This window comes from Esox lucius, chromosome 13 (assembly GCF_011004845.1).
Source record: "Esox lucius isolate fEsoLuc1 chromosome 13, fEsoLuc1.pri, whole genome shotgun sequence".
NCBI classification, from domain to species: Eukaryota; Metazoa; Chordata; class Actinopteri; order Esociformes; family Esocidae; genus Esox; species Esox lucius.
In genome coordinates, this window is record NC_047581.1 from 25,020,459 (window position 1) to 25,033,691 (window position 13,233).

General features: G+C 44.2%; 1 protein-coding gene across 5 annotated transcripts in view; it reads left to right on the forward strand.

Annotated features, from left to right (window-relative positions):
* The window catches only part of ppp3cca (protein phosphatase 3, catalytic subunit, gamma isozyme, a), a 42,041-nt gene that overhangs the window by 19,483 nt on the left and 9,325 nt on the right, over positions 1–13,233 (forward strand). For 3 of the 5 annotated variants that reach the window (XM_010864599.5, XM_010864601.5, XM_010864602.5), the window contains exons 4-11: positions 3,431–3,542; positions 6,884–7,029; positions 7,123–7,262; positions 8,597–8,674; positions 8,782–8,876; positions 9,142–9,267; positions 9,510–9,587; positions 12,645–12,735. In XM_010864599.5, the coding sequence (XP_010862901.1) occupies positions 3,431–3,542; positions 6,884–7,029; positions 7,123–7,262; positions 8,597–8,674; positions 8,782–8,876; positions 9,142–9,267; positions 9,510–9,587; positions 12,645–12,735 (866 nt within the window). The remainder of the gene's footprint in view (positions 1–3,430; positions 3,543–6,883; positions 7,030–7,122; positions 7,263–8,596; positions 8,675–8,781; positions 8,877–9,141; positions 9,268–9,509; positions 9,588–12,644; positions 12,736–13,233) is intronic. The other 2 variants (XM_010864600.5, XM_010864603.5) reach the window with 1 other exon arrangement.

Here is a 13,233-nt window from a genome sequence, read left to right on the forward strand (position 1 = left end):
AGGGCTGTGATGTTTGATTGGAAGTGCTACTAGTGACCAGGAATCAGCAGTATTTATGATACATGTATTTAAAATATGTATCTCAATTACAAGATAGGATTTTGTAATTTGTTTTTGATAGGGTTGATGAAAATGGTTCTCATATTTTGTCTCAAAATATTTTAGTGTTTTGTATTTTGTATACTGTACTTTAAAATACTTTGAGAAGTCTACATGGTGACATCATAAAAATGCTACTTCTGATTGGTGCCTATTCAAGTCATTTGCCCTGAATTGTTGAGATTGGAACAGAGAATTAATCCATTCCCGAAGAAGGAGGTCATGGTGAGAAATGTCGGTTGCCGGATTTCCATTGATTTTTAGCAGCATTTGCTACAATGTTTTACAGTTTGTGTTTTGGTGTTCATTTGAGTAGCCTAGGCTAAATCGTTAACCACTGACTATTTGGCCCCCACAGCTAACATTAGCCTGCTACTTTCAGCCAATGTTAAGTTTTCGTCGGTTGTGCACAACAATACAAGATAGGGTGTGAGATAGTACCCTAATTGAAGAAGCTGTTTACTAGGATCAATATTTTGCATAACATTGCATGAATGACTACCTGACACACAATTTATTATTATGTTCATGATTAACAATCAAATTATTAATTACTTAGAAAGTAGTTGCTATGAATAAAGGTGCCATCACTTGTTTGTCATTGAGTCAGTGTTGCTGATGCAAAATAGGTCCTTCATGACCAAACACCAAGTACCTAAATTAGGATACAGTTATGAGCCATTAGCAAACTGTTAGTTAAACATTAAACTGTTGGTTACTTTAAAACCAACCTTCATCTGGGTAATCACAGGGATATGTGAATATTTGATCTGTTAACTGGTTGCATATGTCAGATTTATCACATGACTCGGTGGCAGAGAAAAGCTGTTGCTTTTATTTTATTTTGATACACTTAAAATTAAGGTATTTCGCTTCTTGTTTTAAAATACATTTTGATGTATCTTTGCCCATCTCTGCCAGTGACCATAGTTCTGGAACGCTAACTGGGCTAAGCATCGACTCGCTTTGTCTGTGATTCTGGAGGGCTTTTGATGGGAGGCTGTGGTGAAATGTCAAAGATGAAAAGGTGTCATTGAAAGAGCATAGAGAATGAATGATGGGACTCCGCACTGGAAGAGCTTTTAGGACAGGTGACTCCTGAACTATTGATCATTCTAAAATCATCTCTGGTCCTCCCTTTGTAAAAGAGGAAATATGTTGGTTGTTGTCCATCCACGACTTCTCTGGAAGTCCAATGAGCTAATTTGTTCTGTAAAATTCAAAACTAATCTACACTTTTGTTAAGCATACATGCTTGTTGTTGACTGGTTTCTCTGTGGGTGTCCTGTTAGAATAAGAACTAAATGACTGCTCTCTTACTGTCAAATATTGCCTAGTTGTGGTGATGACCTACTGTGCCTTAGTGTGAGAAGGGGACTGCCAGTACCTTGCCCTCCTAGAAGGACTGGCCGAGAGCAGCTGTCTTTGATGTGCTTCATAAATTATACCAGGGTCACCTATTGAGGACTCCCATTAGATGAGGGCCAGAGCTGTACAATGGGGGTGTGCAATGTCTCAAATTGCCCCCTATTCTCTATGGAGCACACTTGACCAAGGCTCCGAAGGCTCTGGGGAGTAGGTCTATGTGCTCCACTAAAACCTCCCAATGGAGCTCTGAGTGGAAGCAGCCAGACACCCTGTCCCCCGCGTCCCCCAGCCATTCCCTCTCCACTGCCTGCCCGCATTGATTTTGATTCAGTGGAGCTGGGCTTGGAAACCTGTGTGTTCCAGTTCCAGTATGAAGGCCACACTGAAGCACTCTGGAATCACACAAAGGAGGATAGGCTATACAAGGAAAGTAGATCTCAGTGTGGTTACCGTGGTAACAGAAAGATTGACTTTATCCTCGGCAGAAAGTAGGTAACATTACTACTTCAGGCCCGCAGTTTGAGGTCTAAATTCAGGAAGTGTGAGCCCTTTATGTCTATTCAGAACATTGTTTTTTTTCTACAATGGTGGACGGACAAGAGGCTGGATAAGGGCCAGGACTACAAATTAGAAATGCGGGACAACAAACAGCTGTGAAAGACGCGTGGCAACAACACACACAACAACAGCCATCACATTACAATGGTAGACGAGGAGAACCCTTTCAACATGGCCACAGCATGTAATGCACGAACATGAGAACAACATGGCACTTGCGCCGACGATGGCCACACGGCCCGGACGAATCACGTTAAGCAGCTACAGGTGGCTGAAGGTCGTTGTTCTGCTGCCTTTGTTTCCCTCCCCCTCTCAGCTCAACCATTCAACACGTAGTCTGTCGAGGGAGAGCAATAAAGGGATGCGCGACACAAGAAGCAGACCCCTCATTAAATCACCCTGCTGCTAGCCCAATCATCCCGACGCAGTCCACTCCAAGCTCCCCCCGCTCTGGCCCACTGCAGCCGTCCCCATCCACCCCCCTCACGCTGGAGGTCCTCCCCCTGACTAACCTCCCCCTCTCCACTCACCCAGCCCTTCTTCCTTCCTGGCCTGAGCCTGCCACTGTGGTCTGTACTTTTGCAAACTCCATTGCTTTCGTTGTCAAGCCATGCATGGCGTGCCAAAGCGTTAGAATGAGTCGGCGTGATAATAAAGCAGTCAGGCTCTCATGTCGCCACTCCCAAGACCCTAACTGCTTATCTCTGCTCCGTAACGCCCAGCCCTTCCTAGAAGTCATTCTCCACATCCTGCCAGTCTCCACTTCTTGCTGCCTAAGTTGTTGGGCTGTTATTTGGATACACACCTGGCGGCCTTGGTTACGTTGACACACTGAGCTCTGGACTTAATGTAGTGGTCATGCCTGGCTGTATGTTAATGTAGAGACACGTGAGGGGGCTGTGGTGGAGGCAGACAGATTGGCAAGCCAAGTGGAGACTAATGAGTGCTGCTGCCTTGTCTGGCTGTGAAGTGGAGGGGAGGGAATCTCATTTGGATTGTAAATGCAGCCAGCTCTTCATATTGTCATCACATTAAATGCGGCCTGGACTCCATTTGGATTCCACATCAAAGGGTTTCTAAGGATAAATTAATTTTGATTGAATCAGGTGTTTCTTTTGCCTCTCTTATTTGAGAGCCCTAAACTGGGATTGGGGAAATGTAGTGTTTATATACTTCAGCCGCCGGCCCTCTGGTTGGTTGGACGGGTCTAGGAAAGCCCTTGGTAAGGTGAAATCCATGTTAACTTGGCACTTGGTCAATTCTCCACCTTCACATCTTAAACAGGATCCAAATCTTATAGAGATCTGTGATGTGTAATCAATGTTGGCCATTCAGGATTTCTGCAGGTGTATGCTCGACTTTCATGTTCTGGTTGCGCTGTGTCTCTCTCTCTCCCCTCCTACAGTGTGTGCTGTACCTCTGGTCACTTAAGATCAATCATCCTACCACACTCTTCCTCCTGCGAGGGAACCATGAGTGTCGGCACCTCACGGAGTACTTCACCTTCAAACAGGAATGTAAGTACAGCATTGGTGCAGCGTGGCATTTCACACCAACCAAGTCAAACCTGATGTGACGCATCACCCAAGGGTACTGGTTCTGGATCAAAGACCCCTGCAGTCTGGAGAAACAAACCTGGCTCTGCTCTGTGCACAGATGCCACATAGTTCCAAGGGATACTCTTCTCACCGGCTCTGTTGCTTTATGATGGTCTTCTCAATCTATGTGGCTGGTAGCAACAGTTTGTTGAAACAAACCATCTGATATGACTCGTCAGGTTCCGGATGTAAAGTTTCATTTGCGTGTGTCAGCATGGTGGGACTAATTACCACCATTTACATGGCCAACTGCAGGCTTTTACAATATGCCATGGGCTCAAGTAAGCCCTATTTGCCTAGCCAGTAGGCCAAACAAAGAAGCAGTTGGAAGTTAATACATGTGCTTCTAGCATACGTATGTGGCAAGTCAACAGCCTTGTGGGTATTCTTTTGACTACAAAAACAGTTATCTGTAAAATTGTTCCAAGTGAGGCCCTCCCTCACATCCCGCCTGCCTCTCTGCCTAACCGCAGGAATCCGACTCATGTCTCCTCTTGCGAGGCAGGCGGTGAGGCAGACAGTGAGGTTACGATGCGTGGTGAGGCAGACGGTGAGGTTACGAGGCATGGTGAGGCGTGGTGAAGCAGACGGTGAGGTATCACCAGGCATGGTGATGCGTGGTGAAGCAGACGGTGAGGTTACGAGGCGTGGTGAGGCGTGGTGAAGCAGACGGTGAGGTTACAAGGCGTGGTGAGGCAGACGGTGAGGTTACGATGCATGGTGAGGCAGACGGTGAGGTTAAGATGCATGGTGAGGCAGACGGTGAGGTTACGATGCATGGTGAGGTTACGATGCATGGTGAGGCAGATGGTGAGGTTACAATGCATGGTGAGGCAGCCAGTGAGGTTATGATGCATGGTGAGGCAGACGGTGAGGTTACGAGGCAGACGGTGAGGTTACGAGGCAGACGGTGAGGTTACGAGGCAGACGGTGAGGTTACGAGGCAGACGGTGAGGTTACGAGGCAGACGGTGAGGTTACGAGGCAGACGGTGAGGTTACGAGGCATGGTGAGGCAGACGGTGAGGTTACGAGGCATGGTGAGGCAGACGGTGAGGTTACGAGGCATGGTGAAGCAGACGGCGAGGTTGCGAGGCATGGTGAAGCAGACGGCGAGGTTGCGAGGTAGACGGCGAGGCAGACGGCGAGGTTGCGAGGTAGACGGCGAGGCAGACGGCGAGGTTGCGAGGTAGACGGCGAGGCAGACGGCGAGGTTGCGAGGTAGACGGCGAGGCAGACGGTGAGGTTGCGAGGTAGACGGCGAGGCAGACGGCGAGGTTGCGAGGTAGACGGCGAGGCAGACGGCGAGGTTGCGAGGTAGACGGCGAGGCAGACGGCGAGGTTACGATGCGTGGTGAGGCAGAGGTTGAGGAGACATGGTGAGCAGCCAGCCATGCTGATACTATTTAGACAGTTCCCCTCAGAGAGCCGACACACCCACCATTCACTTTTGCAAGTGGCGTGCATTCAAGCAGCAACGCAGGTGTGAGGCATTAGGCAAAAGAAGAAACAAGCAGAAGAGACCGTCACCATGTTGGCAAACAGCATTTCAATACGGAAAAAAACCCAGTGGAAAGAAAGATGCTTCAGTCTAATTTGTTTATAATGAAAGCAGTCATTAGCATGCATTTAAAGTAATTAGCAGCGCCAAGCAGTTAGTGTTAAGTAGCAAAAGGCTCGACTTTCTTCTGTGTCTAGGATGAAAATAAACAAGCCATTAAAAAATCGACAGCTTGTCTTGCTCTAGATTTAGGATGTGTTCCAGTCATTAAGCAGTCACAAAATGCAACCAGAGACCAATATCCAGTGTTGTGAGAGTTGACCTGGAGTGCCACCAGAGATTGTTTCTCAGACCCTTTTGAGAAGCAACAAGTCTAAGACATAGGATACCTTCTAGTGGGATCGTAATTAGAGTCCATTTAGGACCGAGCCGACACATTTTAGCCCAGTCAGTCCCAGTCTGGCTGTAGTTACGTGGTCTGGTTGGAATGGCAGTACTGATCCTCTCTGGTCCGGTCCATCTGTCAGGACCTTATTAGCCCCTCGCTCCTCTCGGGATGTCCTAGTTATCCATCCCGGAGCTCATGTGACAGACGACAGGGAGATAATTACCCAACCAGACAAGCCACCTTGGGGGTCTCCTCAATGTCCCCAAGCCTTTAGCAGATCCAAGGAAACACAGTATTGTATAGAGCCATTAATTCAGGGGTAAAATATGATAATAAAAATGTGATTAAACATCTCTCCTCAATGTGGGGATTGTGTAGAGAAACACACATACATTTTTTTAAGGTTTCCCTTTTTTTACTCTTTATGTGTATGACTAATGTCTACATGTAATGTCTTTGAAAAATTCATTTTAGTAGTATTTTTCTTTGTCAGTCCCCAGGAAGACTAGTTGTCTATGTGGTTTTAGTTAATCGGGTAAAAAAACTAATAAGCCTTTCAGTCCTTTGGCACTGTGGGCAGATAAATGGCTGTTTCACTTGATCGACCACATCATTAGATTGAATTAGCTGGGCTATAACGTAGGCCTAGTATTTCAGGTGCTTGTTTTTGGGTTAGATGAAGGCGAGTGGAAGACTGATAAATGTACCTCTTGGCTGCTAGGCTGGCCTCTGAACATAAACTGATTTCAAACACTGAAGGCAAAATGAACATTAAGCAGTGATTTGCGCTCTCCCTTTGCTACCAAATAGTTTCAATGTTTGAATTTTAATTTGGGTCATTCGTTGGTGTCCCTATGGGGACATTCTATTCTAAATGTGTAAAACTTTCTTAATCGGAAAGGGAGGGAGTTTTGGCACATCGTACTACTAACTTACTCATTTAATAAGAAGCGCTCTCATTCTTATAAGGAACTCACTAGCTCATTAGTTAGTCAGTTAGCTAATCTGACCTGTGGTCAGTATTGTACAAAGAGCCTGTTACACTCAGTCTGATGAAAGTTGTGTGTTAGGCCTGTAGAAAAGGAGCATAAACAACCACCTAGGAGGACAGCACACAACACACTGTGTTGGTAATGGTTAAATATGTAGAAAATATTTTGAACTATGAATGTGTTACCAAATTCATGCATTTCTACTGAAGGCCAAAGCTACACCATGGTCTGAGATATCAGGCGATCCCATATTCGGACTACTCCCAAGGTTATATTTTGGCATCTTGCCTGTCATTTAATCATGTCTAACTGGTGCTAATAGCAGCTCTCTTAAAGCAGTAGTGAATCATATCTTTTGTGGTTTCCCGGTTCCATCTTTAGGTAAAATCAAATATTCTGAACGGGTGTACGATGCCTGCATGGAGGCGTTTGATTGCCTTCCCCTCGCTGCTCTCCTCAACCAACAGTTCCTGTGTGTACACGGAGGTCTGTCCCCAGAAATCAACTGCCTTGACGACATTAGAAAAGTAAGTTCACCTGGCATCCGGTAAACTTGGCATATAGATTTAAATCTATATTACTGATGAATTTTGAGTGGTTTGGGTGTGCGTGTACTTCAGTTAGACAGGTTTAAGGAGCCTCCAGCCTTTGGCCCGATGTGTGACCTGATCTGGGCCGACCCAGGGGAGGACTACGGCAGTGAGAAGTCAGCAGAACACTTCAACCACAACTCTGTGCGAGGCTGCTCCTACTTTTTCAGGTATGCAAGTGACTCTGCATCACCGGTTGTACTCAGATGTTAGTCGCAACCACTGTTATGGTGGTCATTCCATGGAAGAAATCCATCTATTGTTTTCTGGGAGATTTTGCACGCCGCGCAAGGTGAAGCAAAGTGCAGAAACCAAGGGTTTTTGAAGTGTGGGCCTCCCTTTAGAGAACTTGATTGTGCTTGTCCTGCGCTATAACAAAAATTTGTTCTGTTGGGGGTACTTGAGGACCACAGTGGGGAACCACTGCAGTCAATTATACATTAGGTGGAAAAAGAATAGCCCAAAAACATCAGAGTGGCACTGTCTTTTCCTGTTTTTTGAAACATTGCGAGAGGCCCTGACTGCTGTTCATTGACAACCACATTGAAAGCCATAAGAACAATCAGCTGTTTGCTAATGAACTTGCATGCTGTCAGCTGCAGGCTTCCCAACTGACCCAACCACTAATAAAAATAACCTATTGATCCTTGGTTGCTTAATAATCTGTCTGTCTAGTAGGCCAGTAGACAGCAGAATTATCAACCATCCACCTCACTGTGCTGGGGCAAAAAATGCTTTCTGCCAGCCAAGTTTAACCACTTTAGTTGCTTTACATATCTTCATTATTGTATGCATTATTAGTTTTATGTTGCTTTTTAACCATTATCTGTTTTCTGAAGGTCAACAACCATTTGTCTCATTTTATGTTCTCTGATCATGCCAATGATGATAGCTGACTGAGGGAGTTGAGAATGTGTTTTTTTTTTTTGGCAAATGTATTCTAAAGTGTTAGATTTATCTTACTTTGTGTAAGATCAAGTTGACCAACAGCATAGAACTTCCCAAGGTGGCCGATATTTCTGGAGGGCAGTCTGCTTACAGAAAACACTGGAAAGGACTATGTGCTATCGACCCAATGAAGTGCTGCTGCACTGTCTGCCCAGCTGTGCTAGCCTATATCCCAGTCCACTGTTGACTTTTCCAGATGGCATGGGCTGGTGCCCAGCAAATCAAATACAGGTGGCCTGCTAATTGCCTGAGCAGTCTCTGAGGAGAGGTGGAGTGGGCTGCCGGGGTCTTTGTAGAAACTCAAGCTAAAGCAGTTTCTTTAACTCTGCTAACCTCCCAGGCCAGAGGGCAGGACACTGACAGGGATTCAAAATGTGTTTCCAGAAGTAAAGAACAGTCAGAGAAGGCTTTCTAATGGCCACACACTGTTTCTTAGGTAATCTTAGTCATATCTTACAGTACATTGCGTGGTTGCCTACCTCTGTGAGATCCAGATTTTTTAACCTCCAATGTTGTTTTAATTATAATTTTTTTTCTGCCCTCTCTGTCTTTGCAGTTACCCGGCAGTATGTGACTTTTTGATAAATAATAACTTGTTGTCAGTAATAAGGGCACACGAAGCACAGGATGCAGGGTATGTTATGCTATTGACTCATTTACCTTCACCCCCAGAGAATTATAGTTGGTCTTTCTTCAACATAGGATTGCCAAACTAAAATAATTCTGTCTGTGTCCTCGCAGCTACCGGATGTACCGAAAAAGCCAGACTACAGGCTTTCCTTCATTAATTACCATCTTCTCCGCACCAAATTACCTGGATGTGTACAACAACAAAGGTATGTGTACTCCTTGTATCAAGACAGATATGTTTGTATGTGGTCTATTTTGTGTTTTTTTTCTTACCAGCACAGGTCAGCTTTCACAGGTCTGGGATACGCATTTTCTTCTCTTACACTTAATTGAGCTCCTCCAGGCCAACGCTGGCCATCTTCAAAATCTCACCGAAATATTCCAATGGCTTACAAGTGCTGCTTTTGCCCGTGGCCCATGTTCTGTCTCAGAATGGCTGACATGTTCTCTACATCTCTCCCCTACTTCCAGCTGCTGTATTAAAGTATGAAAACAATGTGATGAACATCCGGCAGTTCAACTGCTCCCCCCACCCCTATTGGCTGCCCAACTTCATGGATGTGTTCACATGGTCACTGCCCTTTGTTGGAGAGAAAGGTATGCATGTGCTCCCTGCTACACAGTGTTGCAGTTTCAGAGTTACCAGTGGGCCAAAGAATGCCAGGAATAAGCCCTGGAACATTTGGGTATTGCTACTTTCTTTTCATGGCAGGTATTTGTTTTGATGCTAAATCTGCCACAAATAACTGTTAATTGTATGTCTGCACCCTAAATGATCAAATGTTTATGTGCTGATGTTAATCTTGGTTAAACTGGTGTCTCCACTCTTCTCCCTACAGTCACAGAGATGCTGGTGAACGTGCTTAACATCTGCTCTGATGATGAACTCATGTCAGAAGGAGACGACCTTTGTGAAGGTAAGGGGACTAACCATGAGTTATGCTTGTCCGCCGGATCCAGAATGCTCACCTGGGATACAATACTATTTAATACAAAGTTTTTAAAGCAGAGGTTTACTGAGAATCTTGAAATGTCCAAGTGATTCTCAACTACGGTACTGGAATTTTTCTCTTTCTCCCAGTAGGGAAGAGCCGGTTTGAAAAGCACTTGCGAAAACCGTCCTACTTGACCCATGATGTTATTGTGCCTGACTTTCTCTGCTTTGTTGACTTTTACAAAAATATGTGAATTGTAGACAAATTATTAGAAGATTTTTTTGCTACTTTTTTCAGAGTACTATTGTATTTGAGTCTAAAACAATTGAGGTTGAATTATGTAGCTGACTGCCATGAATGGAGATGATTAAAGGCATTAAATATCCAGTGTTGTGGTGGAGGCGATTGCTGCCTAATAGTAAATAGACTAATAATAAAAAGGAATTCATTTATTTTATATCTTCGGTGACAAGAACACACAGATCAACAACTCTGCTGGATCACCTGGTTTTTCCATTCCCAAAATGCAGATCCTTCAAACACTTCTTCAAATCACGCCTCCCGTGGTTTAGTTAAAATAGTAGCAAATTGCTTAGTTGATCTGAACGATCAGTTTCATTTATAAAAGCAATTTTGTATGATGTAAAAAATTTTTTCCAATCAATGCATCCCAGCACACAGCCCTCTGACTATCCAGATACTTAAACAATCCCTCAAATCTGTCAGAGTCCCAGCTGTGTTTAATCCCACTTCCATCATCCTCTTTTTTTTTTTTGAGGAAGTCCACCATGGACACGGAAATGTTAGCCTGGTACAGGGAAATATCTAACGTCCCCTTCCTCTCTGTGGTGTTGGAAATATTGGATGCCTTACTGCTGGAACATCGCGCATGAGAAAACCTTTTTGAGTAGTTCCGTTCAGGTTGTAAGCTGGTCCACAGCACTGGAAAGGAACTACTCAGGGCCAACAATGGCCTGCCGATGGCATCTGATTCAGGCTTGACCTGTCTTCGTGATTTGAGTGCAGTGTTTAACACTGCCCACCATCGTGTCTTCCTGGACACCTTCAGACTGTCTAGATCAGCCCTGAGCTAGTTCCACAGATATGTTTCAGAGACCGGGATTGTGGATATGCTGATGGATAAGTTCCAGTCCCTGTTTCAACATGTTTCCTGACTCTCTCCTGTTCCTATCTCGCTGTACAGCTTGATTCCTCCCTTATCATTGACAGCCAAATCCCAAAACTGTGTAAAGCGTCACGCCAAGGAGTCTTGTCCAGTCCTCTTGTCCAATTCAGAGAAACATGTCCATGCTTTTATCTCAAGGCTGGACTGATGGAATGCACTCTTCATCCAGATTCTTAGCAGCTGTCTCCAGTAGCTACACTACCTCCAGGACACCATTGTCATGATCCTGATGAGTGTGAAAACACAGTCACACCACCGTCATCCTGGCATGTCTGCACTGGCTCATCTTATTCCAGATGTAATTCAAAACCCCTGCTGACTTTCCAGTGTTTTAATGGAAATGTCCCTTCATAATCCCAGGAGCACCTTTTGCTCTTTGACTTCTCCTCCCAATGCAAATGATCTTGGACGTCATGCCAGAAATTCAGTTGACGTCACCCGTGTTGTCATGTCTGGAATAGGGCCTATAGCAATGTATGATCACTCAATTTCACCCCAAAAGACAGGAGAGAAAAACAGGAACCTTTGTAGAGAGCCATGGTAAGCATGCAAATCGTTGCCTTGACGATTTTGCAGCTTGTTTCTTGCTGAAGACACTGCAGATGTCTTCAGCAAGAATAATTACAGATGAGTATAACATATCGTGAATGATATGAATAAAATAAAAAAAAACTGAATAAAACAAGAAACCAGGCAAGCCTAGTTCATTAGATAGAAAGTGTTGCCATCTTGAGATTCAAACCCGGGTCGCCCCCATGAAAGGTTGTGTTGTTAACCACTACACCACAGAGCTGTACATTTGCCGGGTGTCAGTATTGTCTCTATCCAGAACAAATCCTCTTTTGCCACTGGCCGTTTTAATAGTTAATTGGCCATTCTTGAATGACATTGATACAGTTAAACAGACTAACGTTTCTTACTAAGTTTACCTCCACCACAAATAGCGGCTATGTATGCCGTTTGCCACTGGCCGTTTTAACAGCGTATTAGCCAGTAGTACGCTTTACCGGTATCTACTAACTTACTGCAATAGTCATAAGAATTGAGCAATTGCTAGCGAGTCTGCCAAAGCTTATTTCATTTCATGGCATAAGAATGTATTTTTTTCTTTCATGGCAAAACAACATACTTTTTTCTTTCATTCGTGGTTTACATTTATACAATAACAATCAATTACGGCGACGATAACTAACTTTTCATCAAGTAAAAAGACGAGAGTGTTGTGGAATCTACCAGAAATAATAAATGTCGTTGCTCTCAATAGATTCGAACTGAAGTCTTCCACATGAGAGGCACTGTCTTTAACCACTGCGCCACGACCTTGCACGTTTCACCAGTCACTTTCAGCAGACTCCATTGAGGATTGTGTTAAACTGACTAATGTTTCTTATTAAGTTGTCCTCCACCATAGCGCCTATGGCTTTTGGCACTGGCCGTTTTAACAGCTTATTAGCCAGTAATAGACTTACTAGTATCTACTAACTTCCTAGGAATAATCATAAAAAATTTAGCAGTTTCTAGCGAGACTGAAGATGAACTTTTCCATGCCAGAAACAGTCGCAATATAACCGTATACAGTTTCAGTTAAGGCCTTGCAGATCTGATTGAGCCCAACTCTATGCTGAAGCTCTGTGCACATCTCTATCCTGTCTTTCCCTTTCCTTTCTCTTATTCAATTTGCTTCTTTTCCTTTCTGCTTTTCTCTTTGCTGCTTTCTCTTTCTTCCATCACCTTTTTACTGTCTTGCTCTTCCACTCCTTTGTGATAATATCAGAATATTTCAGGCAGTAGAAAGCAATATAATGCACAAACAAATGCTGAGGATATTTCTCTTATTTTTTTTGCTTCATGAGAAGACGGTGGAATCCCAGCTGTGCGCAAGGAGGTCATCCGCAACAAGATCCGCGCCATTGGGAAGATGGCAAGAGTCTTCTCTGTTCTCAGGTGAGACCGCTCCTCACTCGATGTCATCACATCTTAAAGGCTCACCTAAATGAAGCAATTCCCATTCAAGTGCACCTTTACATGCTTGTTTTTACCAGGGTCCATATGGCTAGAAAGGTTTGCCATTGGGCAACCAAAACAACAATACAAAGTCCAATATTCAGCAGAGTTGGATGGGAATATACTATTTTTTTTGTTTAAAGTAGAGTAAGTCTAGTTCATGAAATTAGTCAGTTGAGTGTATAATGTTCAACTTTTTAAACACTGTCCTGATTCTCCATGAGGACTAATGAGCACGCAGTAGTGAGTCACGACTCTGCACATACTGAAGCTCCATAATGACATTAGACTTGATTCCAGGTTAATTCTGCAGTCTGTGGGCTGTGATTAGTCTAGCCTGTCAGACACATACAATAGGGAAAGGCTGATGTAGATTAGAACAGAGGTCCTTTATTTTATGAGGCTTCAATGTGTTGGCTTGTTTCTAAACTGTCCAAG